Genomic DNA, 16,914 nt, shown 5'->3' with positions numbered 1-16,914 from the left:
ATCCAAATAACCTATAAATAAAAGATTCGACTGGTTATCGCTAACGTGCTCCTCAGAATTGTTCCGTTCCCTTCCGTTCCGCTACTTTTTCATGGATCCTGTGCTCAGAACCTTACCAAACTTTCACCAAATTACCCTTGAAGTATATATTTTATAATAAAAAAAGAATTATCAAAATTGGTTAACGTGATTTTCAGTTATTCACCTATTTGTCGCGCATATACATATTGCAAATTTAAGACTTATGTCGTTTTCATGCAGATACCATCATCGGAAAAAAATTAAAAAAAAATGGGACCCCACGGGAAGCACTAACTTTCAAACAAAAAAAAAATTATCAAAATCGGTCCACCCAGTAAAAAGTAATGAGGTAATAAACATAAAAAAAAAAAAAATACAGACGAATTGATAACCTCCTCCTGTTTGAAGTCGGTTGAAAATTAAACTTAATACTTCTAATTCATTCAGCATAATCAATAAACATCATAAAATTACGTGTGGCCAAAAAATATACGACTTCAAATACTCAAAAAAAAAATGGAATACACACGCTTAGTAAGTAGTAAGCTCATAAACAAATAAAAGAATTAGTGCATGCACGTTTGCATTATTTTCTCAAGGTTCACGTTTTATCCACTGGGGTACTAGAAGCCCATTTGATGAAACGATCGGCTTTAAATCTATTCTTAATAAGTTCATTATTTTATGCCGTACACGGCTTATGTATATGATAATGGCATGAATCTATATAATACGCTAGCATTATGAATATATCCATACATATATTTATAAAATTCTTCCCAACTTAAATACTTATATTATAAAACTTTACTGTCGTTTCAAATTTAATTAAATCAGATAAGCCTGATTGAACAATTAATCTAAGCAAAAAGTCCTTCAAAGCTATTACTGGCTATTAAGAGGTCGTATCGTAATAAAATCTTAAACTTAATTCTTCTTATAATGTTTTAAACAAAATATAACTTGTACTATAGTATAATTAAAAAATCATATCCAATTATATTGAATGACTATGTGAATGTATATCAGTATGTTAGTAGCCCAATCAATGGCGTAGCTAGGTGAGGAGGGGCCCCGGTGCATAGAAAAAGAATCGGGCCCTCACCCCCTCTTTAACTAATAATTACCCTTTAAAATTATAGATACCAAATGAGAAATCATGCGCGCAGGGTCGTGATTTTCTAGCTACAGACGCTTAAGCTTTTGTTTAGAGGGCCCCCTGAACTCCAGGGCCCTGGTGCACTGCACCTCCTGGCCCTACGATAGCTACGCCACTGAGCCCAATGCTTCGGAAAAACCTCGGCTTCTTTTGAGGAGAAGAACTATCTCCTGCAGTGTAAAAGTATGTGAGCGAACTGACAAATGGTCGGTCTGTCCGTACGTCTGATCAACACGCCAGCGTATATAGACAAAAAAGCCCTATATAATTGGTTAAAAATACGTAACATTGTCAAGACGCCAACTACCTTTGAAACTAAGATGTACCCATTGAGCCTGTAGTGAGCTGGAATACAACAATTATAAATATTTTGTTTGGAGGAGTAACATATGATAATGAAGCGCGGTACCTTTGTAATTATAGTTAAAATTATTATTTATTTATGTTTCCGATTATTAATCGACAGCCGAATCCCGATTATTAATTGTATATAATTATTTGAACTAAATTCTAATTAATTCCTTACTGATTATTATATTATTTCTTCTCATTCGAGAATATCGAAACCTATGTATAATCCTTATGTGCTAAAATAATCTTACGTATTTTATTACTTTGTAGTATAACTAGCAAAACCCGTGGGTTCACCCGCGCGAAATTTATGTTAGTTAAGTTTATGGCACACTAACTTTCACCTCCAATTTAATACACTCGAACTCGAACACTTAAAAAAAGTAGTCATACTTCTTCCTGTACTCAAACTATACACATTACAAATTTAATCTAAATCAGTCTAGAGGCTTAAGCGTGAAAATATACATGACGTAAACGTCTGACTAAAAGTCATGTATTTAAGTATTTTTTTAATATTGAGATTGTTTTGCACTATTTTTATTTATAATTTTAGCGAGTATTAGAAGTAAATATTTGTTCCTTTAACGATATGAACTTAACTTTAACCAATGACTAGCACCAGATATGATAGACAATGGAATATCACTAATTGCGCATTCAATTCTTGGAATCATTAAAGTTCAAGTTGATTTCGTTTTGCGTGGTTAAGGAATGTTATCCTCGTTGAATTTACGAGTTTCGCAAGAAGCTCTAAAAGACACATCGCAAACCCAAAGTAGAGTAACAGATTGAACATCAAATCCTTTTCCTTAATGAGAGACGACGCATTTCCCGCAGTGGAATTAACGGTCCGCTACTTAATTAAACCTTTTGTAATTAATCACTTTTTGCTTTAACTAAACTCGTACGAAACATACTGTGTCAAAAACTTTAACTACTATTGCATATAATGAGCGTAATAGTATTATTACTATATCATTATAGATAGAGCTATTTCAACATCATCAACATGTACAGCTTGTAAATTTCCCACCGCTGGGCTAAGGCCTCCTTTTTCTATGAAATTAAACACATGCAGGTTTCCTCACGATGTTTTCCTTCACCGCCGAGCACGAGATGCATTCTAAACACAAATTAAACATATGAGCAATCAGTAGTGCTTGCCTGGGTTTAAGCCCGCAATCATCGGTTAAGATACATGCGTTCTAACCACTGGGCCATCTCGGCTTGTTAGCTAGCCAGCTATTTATATATTGTTAATGAGAAAATGTCACTGTGTGCGTATAAGTGTATATGTGTGTGTAATTATTAACAGTAATTCTAAATAAAATTGCAGTAATTGACTATCTTACACAGTAGCGTACTAACTAACCACGAGTGTGTTGTTTCAGAACGGCTGAACGTGCTGTATGAACGTAATTGGACAAGACTGGTCCATGAACAATTACGCAAATTCGAATCGTCAATAGTTGCAGCGGCGAGGCAATCTGACGCCCAACCCGCTGAGCTAGCACTGGACACTAAATGGACCTTCTCCGGATCACTGATATATTGTATAACGCTCATCACTACTATAGGTCAGTTTTGTATACACAGATCTATTAATAACACACAAATAATATTACAAACAATAATGAAAATTCACAGTACAGTAACAGCCTGTAATTTACCCACTGCTGGGCTGAGGCCTCCTTTCAAATTAAGAAGAGGGTTTTTGGAAGATATTCCACCACGCTGTTCTAATGCGAAATTAGACACGTGCAGGTTTCCTCACGATGTTTTCCTTCACCTCCAAGCACGAGATCAATTGCAAACATAAATTGAGTCCATATATACATATATATAGTGGTGCTTGCCTGGGTCTGAACCCGCAATCATCGCTTAAGATGGACGCGTTCCATCCACTGGACCTTCTCAGCTCTAATTCTGAAAATTTCAAAATTAAAATAACATATAGTTAATTCAAAATGGCTTACGTGACCTTTTCTGACCAGTTCTTTGTCACCATCGTTCATGCAATACCCTCGATGACAAGCAAATGTCACGTTACTGTTGAGTTAGTTTTGGTCGGGTAGCTAATGACGATGCATGAAAACTCTTTACTATATATTATCTGAGTTATGTACAAGAGTTAAGGTGACAAATATCATTAGTTTTTTATTTATAGATTAAAAAATAAATATACATTCAGTAATTATATTTTTTACAACTTTTTAAATTTTTATATTTCATTCAGCTTACTAATTGCTTAAAATTATTATTATTATAAGTATAAATTTATTGATCGTTAAAATTACGATTACTTAAAAATAATGACATATACCATTAAAAATTGATAGCTTACACTTTTTATAAATTCAAAAATATAATTTTCTATGAGATAAATTGTTGTGTAAGGCTTTTTTATTGATATAAAACATTATTATTATTTTATGTTCATTGAGGACAATATGTTATCATTATTAATTTATGTATTATTTTTAATAATTACATAAAATTCAATAATCACTTTTATGTTTGAAATAAAAATTCAATATTAATCAAAGCTTAGAAATTAACACGATTAATCATTGTAGCTATTTTGGGATAACTTTCTAATTTAATTAATTAACAGCATTAGAGAACTCCTTCATCTTTAACATGTAATCTAATTAAATTTCACTTGATTGAAATTTGTTTAGGATACGGCAACGTTTCACCGCGAACATCTGCTGGCAGAGCCGCGACGGTAGCGTATGCGGCGGCTGGCGTGCCATTGACCTTGGCTTGCTTAGCAGGCCTAGGTGCATCTTTGGCAAGACTAGCTAGACTGGCGTGGCTTCGAGCTACTAAAAATAAAGTGCCTAATACTTGGAGAAAAGATGGCGAGGTAAGTGGGGATGTTCCATACCAATAAGGGATTCGGATTCAGCATTAATTAAATTAAGTGATTTACAACCTCCTATTCGTGTAGTACGACACAACTTATCCATATCGATCACATTCGGTGAGAGTGCGCCAAAATCAACGATCTTTATTCTTATATGAAAAACCTTAACGCAAACGTAATAATTTGTAATGTCATATAAACAAAAACATTTGTGAAATTGACGCTTGGTTATTTTTATTTAGATTTTTTTCGATGCTACATTTACACACATTGTGTTATACAATAGTACCTCATTGGCGAGGCAAACTTGTTATTTTAAATTTGTTTAGCGTAGCTGTTGTTCATAATTCATCGTGTCAAAATTCAAAGTATTATCATCCAATTTATTTGGCTCATCAAAAATAAACGTCATTATTTATTCAAATTATTAATTAATATTATTAATACTAATAAGCACTATTCAGTAATGAGATTGTCGATCACAAAATTATATAAACTCGAAACAATAACTAAATACTATCCTATTATCTCCGAACAAAGCAATTATATATAACAAGGATTTATAAAACAAATTAATGAGTAATTGGTATTTAATAAATACATTTATGTCCTATCACTGTAATCTGAATGATTCCAATCATTCTCTATTAATAAAAAGATCAATCAATATAGACAACGCCAATGATATTCTGTTATAAGTAAAAACTGCAAGTAATTTACGATAGTAAGATGCGGCTACAGTTTACTCTAACAGAATAGCTCTACTCTTCTACAGCTGACACACACTTAAGGGACGATCGGGATAAATGAAAGACACTACAAATAAATTACTTTTTATGGCATATTTGGGCGGACTAGCACAATAGACATCAGATGCCAGTCTGTGGGCGATGGTGAACACTTACCGTGTACCATAGACATGGCACCGTACGTGTAATAAATATTAACGAAACATTAAAACCGGAACACAACAATATTGAGTACTGTTGTAGAATTAATTTTTTAAAAGTAATTGTTGCAGAATATGTGATGAGTAGGTGATACTTGTTAAATATATAAACTTGTTGTTGGTAGAGCTCTATGCAAGCCCGTCTGGGTAGATAGTGTAACTACAGGCACAAGGAACCTAACATCTTAGTTTCCAAGGGTAGCGCATTGACGATGTAAGGAATAGTATGTATGATGTAATATGAACGCAGGGTGGATTTGTTTTGGATGAACGGATTTTTATGTTAACATGTACGAAACGGGTTTGAGGTGAATCTCGGGAAAAATAATTTCGCCGAAATAAGATTTGAATTTTTATCGAAGAATAGTTTTTTCGTTCCCATGTAAAACAAATTACCTTGCGAATTATTTTTTATATGATAAAATAGTAGTAAAAGTAACTAGTTCACAGAACACACACAAAGAATACCGCTCCTAATTCTTCTTCCAAATATAATACTTGGTGGTAGGGCTTTGTGGAAGCCCGCCTTGGTAGATACCACCCACTCATCAGATATTCTACCGCTAAACAACAGTACGCAGTATTTTTGTGTTCCAGTTTGAAGGGGGAGTGAGCTATGTGTAACTATAGACTCAAGGGACATAACATCTTAGTTTCCAAGGTCGTAGCGCATTGACGATGTGATAAATAGTTAATATTTCTTACAGCGTCATTGTCTGTGGGTGATGGTGACAACTTACCATCAGACAGCCCATATGCTCGCCCGCCAACCTATTCCATAAATAAATATATATAATTATGAAAATAAAAAAATTAGTCGACCATTATTCTTAATTTCGCACTTCTACCATTTTTAATAAACATACTCACACAATGTTTTTGTTCGCAGCTAGAGAATCACTTTCAATTACATGAGCAGCAACGGCTTCTACCACAACCAGCAGAACACAACCAGTACACTTCGTTTCCTCCGCGAATGCATAAATCACCGGGAATTGTGAAAACGAGAGCTGGTGACAGGGGACAGTATTCACAAGTCTTCGAAAAAGCACCAATGAGTCCAAGAGCAGCGACCTTGGGAAGAGTGAAGCGAAATGCTTTATCTGATGGTTAGAATCTAAAATATACGCAAAACTAGTTATAATATAATTAGTTATTTTATGTCCTAGAATAATAACTGAAATCTCTTTAATGGTATCAATATGTACAGTCTTTAAATTTGCACTGCTGAGCTAAGGCCTCATCTGCCTTTGAGATGAAAGTTAGAAGCATATTTCACCACGGTGGATTCACGTGTGTCAGTATTTCGTTGAGACACATCGTTTTCTCGCGATGTTTTCCTTCATTGCCGAGCACAAGATGAATTTAAACAGAAATTAAGTACATGAAAATTCGCAGTCGTAGTTAAGATGTCCGTGTCTAACCACTAGGCTACCTCGGCTTAATTATATTATTTGGCTTGAGTATGAAAGTAATTTTGTATTTTAATATTAAATTACTATCGCAAATATCACGATAATGTTGACGCAATGTAAAAGACTAAATTGTACATTCTGGTCAAGTGAGTAAAATGCGTGTATTTTAAGAGAAGGTTGCAGGTTCTTAATTTTCAGATATTTTTTATCTTCTAATACCTAACAGGTATTTTAAACTCTTCAAAGGCATTTTTACCAGATTTATTCACATACGAAAAATATTCTTAGGTTACTTTAGTTTTTATTCCATTTCAGAACCACAAACATCGTCAGCACTCCAAACACAAACACTCGATCGTAAGCGTGCAGCAAATAATGTGAAATGTCTCGCAACAGTACATGGGCCCTCACGAGGCAGAGGGAGAGGTACTATACAGAGACCTCGAGGCGCGGCGATAGAACAGCTAATAGCTGAAGAATGCGGGGAAATCTTCGTTAATCGGAGTCAAGAAGACCTAGATGATTCGGAGGATCCCGATGAAGGGTAAAACTATTATTAATATTATTAAATATTAACCATTTGTTCCAATTTCACATATACATATGTACACAATTTCATCCCAATATATTCCTTCAACATAAAAGCTATTAAATAAAGTGTATTCGTAACGTGATATGGCACAGATGTCACTTGTTGCTGTTATAAGTGTGAATATTTTTGTATCAACTTACAATATTGTCGACGTATAATAAACATACATGAATTGTGTCGTATAGTTATTTAAAGAATTATTTAAATATATGTAACAACGCAATTCATATTCATTAAACGATATAAATAGACAAGAAAAAAATATTTTAAAAGAATTATTTAATTTGTTATTTTTCAACAGAATATGCCCACATGATACACCGTCAAGAGTGCCTTTGATATGGAGTGAAGATAACCACAAGATGAAGAGTTGTGCTGTACCTAGCAGCAGCGCTTCCACCAGCGTACAACACCAGAATCATAGTCTAGAACATTGTCACATACCAGTTGGAATTGTACTGTTTCTTCTCTTAGGCTATATAGCAGTAGGCGCTGCCATTTTCTCAGTATGGGAAAATTGGAGTTTCCTTGATGCTGCCTATTTTTGCTTCATAGCATTAGCTACTATTGGTTTCGGAGACTTTGTCCCAACCAGTTTCCTGACCTTAAAGAATAGTGCCGAGAATTCGAAGAGCGAATACATTCAAATGATCGCGTGTTGTGCATATCTTGTATTTGGACTCATATTGATAGCCATGGCATTTAGTCTACTACAGGACGAAGTAGTTGCTCGGTGTACGCAACTAGCCAATAGTTTAGGCCTGACCCGACAATGACAATATGAGAAGAGCGATTGTAGCTCAACAGATAATCGCTTGAGGATGTTATGATCGTTGTTGTAAGGAGTTACTACATGATCCAACTTTTTTCCAGGATCTGTTCTGTACTTCTTATTATTAGACATTGTATCTCATGTTAACACTGTATAGATAAATATCATTATTTTCTCATATCTGCGTAAAATTAAACACTAACTATGAGGAATATTTGAAACTTTTTACAGTATTTTTACTCAAGGAAAAAAGATTTGTGATGTAAATAATGTAAAAACTTATTCATAAAAGCAAGGCTGAAATTGTAATGAAACAATAAAATTGTGTGAATTGTAATTTTCTTTTACTAAGCCCCCATTATTCGCATTCTCGACGAAATTTCACATATAAAAAATCTGTATCTCATTCCGTATCTTGACAGCGATATATAACCATGAAATCCAAGGCCACAAAGTTAAACACAGGTATGAAAAATAGTCGTACAATTTCCGATGGCGTAGATTAAAATAATATTTCCGTATTCCAAACACAGAAGCTAACTGGACTACATACCGATTCCGAGCCGTACCGATGCACCGTGAAATCCCAGTGACACGAGATTACGTGCGGTCCAGTAGGGGTCGTACGTCCTCAAATTATGGCTCCCTTACCATTTATTCCTGATGTTTACGTGTCATGTGATTTTAGAATCGTTCGATGACATGACATTCGAATTGGAATTAATCAAGTGTCAAATGTACAGCGATAATTATGTTTATTATTTTCAATATACATTGTTTATTTCGTATCGCATTTGATCGTCCAATATTTAAAATCATTAACAGTTCATTCAAATCGCTGAAATGTGGAATTATTTTCATTTACTATTCAGATAACAATAAATAGATAAAAGATAAGCATTTAATGACACGAGGCGTGATCAGTTAATGTCGTTACTGAATTCTGTGTTGTATTTTACGGGCTCTAATGTATTTTGCGGGCGCTAACTCGAGTTTCGACTCCCGTGTTTGCGAAAGGACCTTGTTAGCATGTTAAACACGACAATTTTAAAATTTAATTTTATGCTTGAAATTTAAATACCTATGCACTAAAAATAGATAAAAGATTCAAATAAAAAATTTCACGCGACAAATGAGATGTTTATATTTCTACTTTTGGTCTATGCCCAAAATAAACTAGAAATATTCAAAGATAATATCTTTGAATATTTGTCTTTCAATATAACGTTTAACGTAGACCTTTATTCCAATCTTGCAAAGCCAGGAAGGGTAGCTATTAAATAAATAAGCAGTAGTAAGCTACTGATATATTTTATTCTAGAAAGATCCAAAAAAAAAAACAATGTTTCCAAACAATGACCATGTTTCCAAATTGTATATACGATTGATGATGACTGGGGTACCGAAGTTATTTATTCAAACTAGTTGCGAGCGAAATATGGCGACCATTTCAACTGTTCTCTCCACGTCTTTGGCGGCAAACTTAATAAAACTTTCGAATGCGACCTTTGGTACAAAGTTACTCTGCGAAGCATCGGAGAAAGACGGCGGCTTATGTCCTAACAATGTCGCTCAAATGAAATTGGTATTCGGCTGAAGTAATATTTGGCCTCGCTGTAGTTTTGGTATTTCAAATTTACATTGTGTACCTTTTATATGAGCTTCATATATTTTCTATGAATTTCATTCAAATATTGTTATTGTTCTGTTTAAAATCGATTTTATTTATAAATCATTTTACATTTTACATACATATAATTAAGTATATATATATAATTAGGCCTAAAATTACACGCATGGAGCAGATAGATACGTCATAGTTAACGTGAATATCGAGAATGAGTGTAGACAATTATTTAATACACAGAACTTGTAAAAAATGATTAAATTAAATATTAATAATTTAGGTACATTCATATGCAAACACGTCAAACTTGAATATTAGTAGCGTGTTTTTTGACATTATTTTTTTTTTTCAATTTGTATTGTAAATGATAAGACAAGGTACAATTGAATGGAGCCAATAAATTTTCATAAGAAACCAATGGGCGGATTAGTTATAATAATATGTTCCAATATTTAAAATGATTATGAATGTGAAAGCTCTTGTATTTTATATTAAATTATTTACAATAAAATTCGTGTCTTCATATCAAACAATTTTTGTTTTTGCAATAATTTATTAGCGGAATGATTTGTTAGTTTATTTTTCTGCCTACATTCAAGACAGATGTTGTCGAAGTTTCATTTGTCTTCGTCGAGAGACCGTGGTTATAAAAACGTTGATCGATGCGACCCGCACATAAACACCTGCTTAACAAGATATTCCATCTTTACTTTTCTTGCTTGCGTTTATGAGTTGCGAATTTCGCTGGTCTTTAGTCGTTTTAATGTACGTATTTGAATTTATCGGGGTAAAGGAACTAATTAGGAGAATATAAAAAATGTGCATTTTTTACATTATAAAACCCATATTTAAATAAAACTAATTATAACGGATGAATCGCGTATATTAATTATTTTTAAACATCCCGACGTTTCGAGCACTTTGCAGTGTTCGTGGTCACGGGTAGACCGTCTACCCGTGACCACGAACACTGCAAAGTGTATATACGCGATTCATCCGTTATAATACGTTTTATTTAAATGTGTAATAATCGCGAAAATTTAAGACAACATTATAAAACCCATATTCTGAAAAAACTGCCATAATTGCATTTTTCCGAACCGATACAACTTGGGAACCTTCAAAAAAAGAGCGTTGGTAGTTTTTTCCATTAGGTAAGTTTCCTACCAATTTGCCCTTTTAGCAGCATAAAAAATAAATAAAGATTATTTTAAATTCCTAACAATTATTAAAGACATATTATTAAATTCATTTGTATTATAAGCTTAATTAATCGATCACGTATTAAACCCATATTCTAAGCTCATAATATAGCGAAAAGTAATATGTTAAATTGCAATCACAGTTCACAATATTTCGACAGATCACAATCTTTCTCGTCAGATTTTCATGTAACGAATTTTGTAATTTTACGGTGACATATATATCTCAGATACAAAACACGTCCCTTACATCGTCATTACTTAAGTAAAACTAGAACACAACAATACGAAGTATTGCTTCTTGGCAGTGAATACGTGATGAGTGCGTCTCTCCTACGGGCTTGCACAAAGACCATCAAGCCTTTGCGAAGTACAAATTGTTACTATGCTTATGTAAATACACTTAATTGCATAAATTCTAACTCTATAAGGCAAGTCACTTGCGTTAAGTAAACTATGCAAACTACGAACAACGTCGTCGTAAGATCAACCTTTATTGTATCTCTGACCGTAGGGCGTAATTATCTCCTGTGTGGGAGCGAAAACATTGCTTAGCCACCGCGCAACAGTTAAACCTCAAAGTAGAAAAAATAAATCGCAGAGTTTTAGTTAAATGTCTTATATATTAAGCGTTCCGATCAAATCTAGACTACGACAACCGGTCTCAAAAATATCTGTTCACAGATGAGATAAAGATTATAAAAAATAGTAATACAAGGTACACATTTTATCTCATAGTGCGATAGTATTGAACCTGCTAGTATGAAAGTAACCTGGTCTAATAGCAAGTTTAAAAAAATAATTTTAAAGTTAGCTACTAGACCAAATCAATAAAAGATAATGTTAACAAATATGATAAATGCATAAGTGATTTTGTTTATTTGCCACTCTTTCAGTAACATAAGAATTAATAGCATTAAGTGCTTAAATATATAAAAAAAGTGTTCCTGCATAAATACTGACCGCGTGGAATGGTGGCAAGAATGCTAGCAGCATTTTTCCGTTGAATCGCAATTCCTATAAATTGTATAATTGCCAATTGTCGCTCTTGGATATCAACAAGTTCTGTTCTTTATCTGATCATAATGAAATTTTGCGTACACTTTATCAACAACAACAAAAACAGCCTGTAATTTCATTAATTGATTTGCTTAATTATATTTTTAATAATTTCCCACGCTGTGCTAAGGCTTCCTCTCCCTTTGAGAAGAAGTTTTTGGAACATATTCCATCACTGTTCCAATGCGGTTTGGTAAAATACACATGACGTAACAGAATTTTTATGAAACTAGACACATGAAGGTTTCCTTACGATATTTCCTTCACCGCCGAGCACGAGATGAATTATAAACACAAATTAAGCACATGAATATTCAGCGGGGCTTGCCTGGGCCTGAACCCGCAATCATCGGTTAAGATGAAAGCATTCTATGTCTATGCATGTCGCCTCTTATCATGGGAATGAAAAAGAACATGGGCTACCTAAAATTTACCCCTTCAATACACAGGCCTATAAACAGGCAAACTACCAAACTTGTTAACTATGAAGTGAAGTATACATAAAGATATTTATTTAAAGCCAAAAGTGTCAAAGCTAACTGTCGAAAAGTATTTTGTATAGTAACATTTTAGCTTCCAATGTGAGGTATTAGTTGGGACTTCGAAAATGTAACGGAAATATATAACAGGATCTAGGTAGCGCGCTGTTCAATTCGTTCAAATAAAAATAGAACCAAATGAACAGGAAAAGATGGGATCATTTATCATCAGCACAAATACAATTTACCTTACTTGACAGGCAAATTGGTCACCTGAGGGTACGCCACCACTGTCCACTGACATGAGCTTTGACAGAAATATTAACCATTTCTCACATCCCAATACCTCATCTGATCGGTGATAGGGTTTTGTCCGATTGTCTGTGTAGGTACTTCCTTATATAGGTACCATTCTTCCAACAACAGGAATAATTAATATTGATGGGTTCGGTTCATAAATTGAATCGGTGAATAAATGAGCCCATGTGATTACATATTCAAAGGAATCTGAGTTCCCAAGGTTGATGGCGCATTGACGACGTTATAAATACATCCACATATTCTTCTCCATACCGATTTTTATATAAATCGCTTCAGCGGTTTAAGCGAGACGAAGTAACCGACAGAGCTACAAATTCGCATTTATAATATTTATATAGACCATTTAATTCGAGTGAATATGTAATATAAAATCACCCTATGTTATATTTAAAACGAGTTGTGGCCTCGACCTTGTACACATTTGATTTAACAAAAAATATACATAATGTAGCCTAAGTTACTTCTTATTATATCGGTTAACTGCCAGTGAAAGTCCCGTCAAAATCAGTCAAGCCGTTCCAGAGATAAGCCGTAACAAACAGACACACAAAAATTTTAAAAATTGTTTTTTTGTATATGTACCGTATATACATACATATGCATTGAATAAAAAAGGGCTATTTTAGTATTACAAACAGACACTCCGATTTCATTATATGTATAGATATGTCACGAACAATATTCAGGTAGTTCAGGACAAAGGTATCCCAAAAGAATACAATCACATTAACGAAGTCGGTTTGGCCATTCGCCTAACCATACATACGGCCCATCTCATCAAAACTATCGCGGTTCAGAGCCGTCTAATTTAGTCTGTGTTTTCAGTGACGTTTGAAGGACCTCATTACGTTGTCTTTTGTAATTTCGCTAAAAGGGACCGCGTTGGGTCTAGTGGGCATTTATATGTTAATTGTGATTTCGCGCGCCTCTGCTCTCGGAATCACCGACACACGTTCGGAATTAGCCGAGAGGTAAATTGCCATTGCGATTTTTTAGCATCCTGTGTTTTGTAAGTTACCTTGTAAGTAAATCTTCAATTGTGTATTAGAAATTAAGGTAGTTAGTAATAGTTAAAAATAGGATATTATTGGTTTGTATTAATAGGTTGGGGAAAAAGTTTCTTCGTATTTTATATGAAAATTCAAAAAGTTTTTTTTATAGTTTATTTACATTTGACTAAAGTATGTAGGTGCCATTTTGTTCCATAACTTTTTGCCATCTTGTTGGTAGTGACATGATCCCATTGCTGTAAAAAGTTTGGGGCTTCTGATCGAAAAACTGCGACAAGTGGTTTTGGCAGTCCTCTCGTGATGTTAACCTGACACTGCCTAAGGAATTCTGCAGAGACCGAAACAGATGAAAATCTGAAGGTGCAAGGTCAGGACTATACGGCGGATGCATTAATACCTCCCAGCCAAACTCTCGTAATTTTTGTTGAGTGGCTAAAGATGTGTGAGGTCTAGCGTTGTCATGGTGAAAAACGACACCCCTTCTGTTGATCAATTCTGGCCGCTTTCTCTCAATTTCTTGCTTCAATCTCATCAATTGTTCACCAATACAGTTCTGAATCAATGGTCCTGCCGGGCGATAACAGCTCATAATGAATGATGCCCTTCCAATCCCACCATACACACAGCATTACCTTGTTGCGAGTTAATCCGGATTTTGCCACAGTCTGTGAAGCTTGACCGGCCTTTGACCACGATCTTTTTCGCACGTTCTTGTCGTATATGATCCACTTTTCATAACCAGTTATCAGCTTCTTCAAAAATGGTTCGGTTTCATTACGTCGTAATAAAGGTTTCATTACGTCGTTCTTCAGCTCCATCGTAACTACTAATATGCCGATCTTGCTCCACTTTTTCAAAAATGGCATCAATTTTGTCCAGAACAGGGCGACCAGAGCGAGATGCATCTTTGATATCAAAATTTCCGGCTTGAAAACGCTTAAACCAAACTTGCGCTACTCTCACAGATACTGCATTAGGTCCATAAACATCACAAATTTTTTTCGCGGCTTGAGTTGCATTTTTACCTTTTTTATAGTAAAATTTTAAAATTTATCGAATTTCTTCTTTAGATTCACTCATTTTAACAACAACAAAAACAAATGAAAATCACACAAATTCCTAATTTGAATTTGGGAGTGCTTTCTTTAAAATTAAAACTTTTTAATGATACCAAAACCAGCCAGATACAAATGGTATAGCTAAAGAGATTTTATTACAAGTTCATACATACTATATGTGAAAAGACTTTTTCCCCAACCTAATATTTACTAGTTGTCACACGCAGCTTTGTTGCACTTTTACTGGTTGGTCTTCAGTTGATAGGCAAAAAAGTAATAGCATATGTCTTTCCTTGAAGATCAAGATTGTTTCGTACCAAATTTCATCTATTTAAGGTTAATTATTTATAGTGAAAATATAACTAGAATCAAAAAAAATGTCTAGATTCTTATTACTATTCTTCCTACAGAAAGTTTAGAATCTACATCGTCTATACAATATACTTGTATATTTAGAAATATAAGTCAAAAATTAAATTAAAAGTCTTTATTCAGTACGCTCATAAAAGCACTTCAGAATCAGACATTTTACAGTAGCGAATAAAATATACAGCATTATGGTGGATAAGGAATGTGGATGGATAAAATAGAATAGCATTTATATTATATACCCTGATAGTGATAATTATAACAGTAACGAATGTAACTAAATGGTATCCACAATTAATTTGACATGACAGACTGAGGATTATCGCATTTGTATCGAACCGAATAAAGCCGGATTTGGAGTCTCTAGAGATTTCCAGAATGACAGATTTCCGATAAAACCACTGTTCTCTTTTAAGAATAGCACAGATACAAAATATATTTTTAAATCATAACAAAAAAGGTTTTTCGTAAATTTCTGAAAACAATTTTTGTTTTAGTATATTTATTCCATTTTTGAATGATAAAAAAGAATAATGTAACTAAAAGCTATATGTTACATAATATATTTTTTTATTATATTGAAAATAAAATAATGTACTTTCATAAAAACCATTGTACGTAACGTGCAAATACGTGCAAATAAGTTATATAAATGGTTATTTATTCGAATAGTAAAAAAAAATCGAGCTTAACTTTTTATTCGTTTTTCTTATTTCCGATGTAAAATTTATTGACAAAGAAATGAATGTTACCAAGTAATAAAACAATGTTTAGACATGAGTTTTACTCAGAGTTCATATAGGTATAGGAGAAAAGGTATTTAAAGTAGGAACGGAATTTTACATAAATAATATTTCCTTAATTCTTTAATTTATACATTAACAGCCTGTAATTTTTCCACTGCCAGGCTAAGGCTTCCCCTCCCTTTCAAGAAAAGGTTTGAGACATATTCCAACAGCTGTTCCAATACAGGTTAGTGGAATACATACGGTTAAGATGCAGGCGTTTTAACCATTGGGCCATCTCAGCTTTCTCTGCAGTCTTCGCCAGCGTTCTCAAAATTGTAAATGTAAATAACATGACAAGTTTTCTTTCGAAATGGATTATCTAGAAACAAAGAAAACAAAAAGACAATAGTACATAGCCTATATTTGATATTATGGGCTCTGTGTAAGCCCGTCCCGGTAGGTATCATTCACTCACCATCCAGCAGCACAAGGTAGTGTTCCTGTTTGAAATACCCGTGATCAATCTGGAAAATATTGTGAATATCGTGATACAAGTATATAGGATATAATGTCAGTGCATTGTGTTTCTGGATGAACTGACTAACATCAGCATGTTACACAGAATTTGCTTGGTCAGCAATATCAACACCGAAGACAGTTACTGTTTATTTATGACTTGTGAAAATTTATGGTCTTTTAGAAGTCGACGTGGAGAATTATGGGATTATTTTGGGCAAGTAAGCCAAGTCAGAAAATCTTGCACGACAATATCGGCGCTAAAGTTATGCAATGCAATGCAATGCATTGATTACATAATAATTCATTAATTATGATAGTATCTTTGATTATAATGATAAGAACTAATAATCACCAGTTAATACGCCACTCTGTAGGTAAATAGGTTGGATATATATCCAATCAAAATCATAA

General features: G+C 33.8%; 1 protein-coding gene across 1 annotated transcript in view; it reads left to right on the top strand.

Moving 5' to 3' along the window:
• LOC124534249 (uncoordinated protein 58-like) overlaps window positions 1–8,452 on the top strand; it is a 190,068-nt gene extending 181,616 nt beyond the window's left edge. Inside the window, exons 2-6 of the mRNA XM_047109992.1 lie at window positions 2,926–3,111; window positions 4,216–4,403; window positions 6,242–6,461; window positions 7,083–7,311; window positions 7,661–8,452. Coding sequence (XP_046965948.1) covers window positions 2,926–3,111; window positions 4,216–4,403; window positions 6,242–6,461; window positions 7,083–7,311; window positions 7,661–8,135 — 1,298 coding nt within the window. The 3' untranslated portion in view covers window positions 8,136–8,452. The remainder of the gene's footprint in view (window positions 1–2,925; window positions 3,112–4,215; window positions 4,404–6,241; window positions 6,462–7,082; window positions 7,312–7,660) is intronic.
• The last annotated feature ends 8,462 nt before the right edge of the window (window positions 8,453–16,914 follow it).

The sequence above is a fragment of the Vanessa cardui genome, chromosome 12 (assembly GCF_905220365.1).
Source record: "Vanessa cardui chromosome 12, ilVanCard2.1, whole genome shotgun sequence".
Lineage (NCBI taxonomy): Eukaryota > Metazoa > Arthropoda > Insecta > Lepidoptera > Nymphalidae > Vanessa > Vanessa cardui.
Note: the sequence above shows the minus strand (reverse complement) of the source record. Positions and strands in the feature narration are given on the sequence as shown.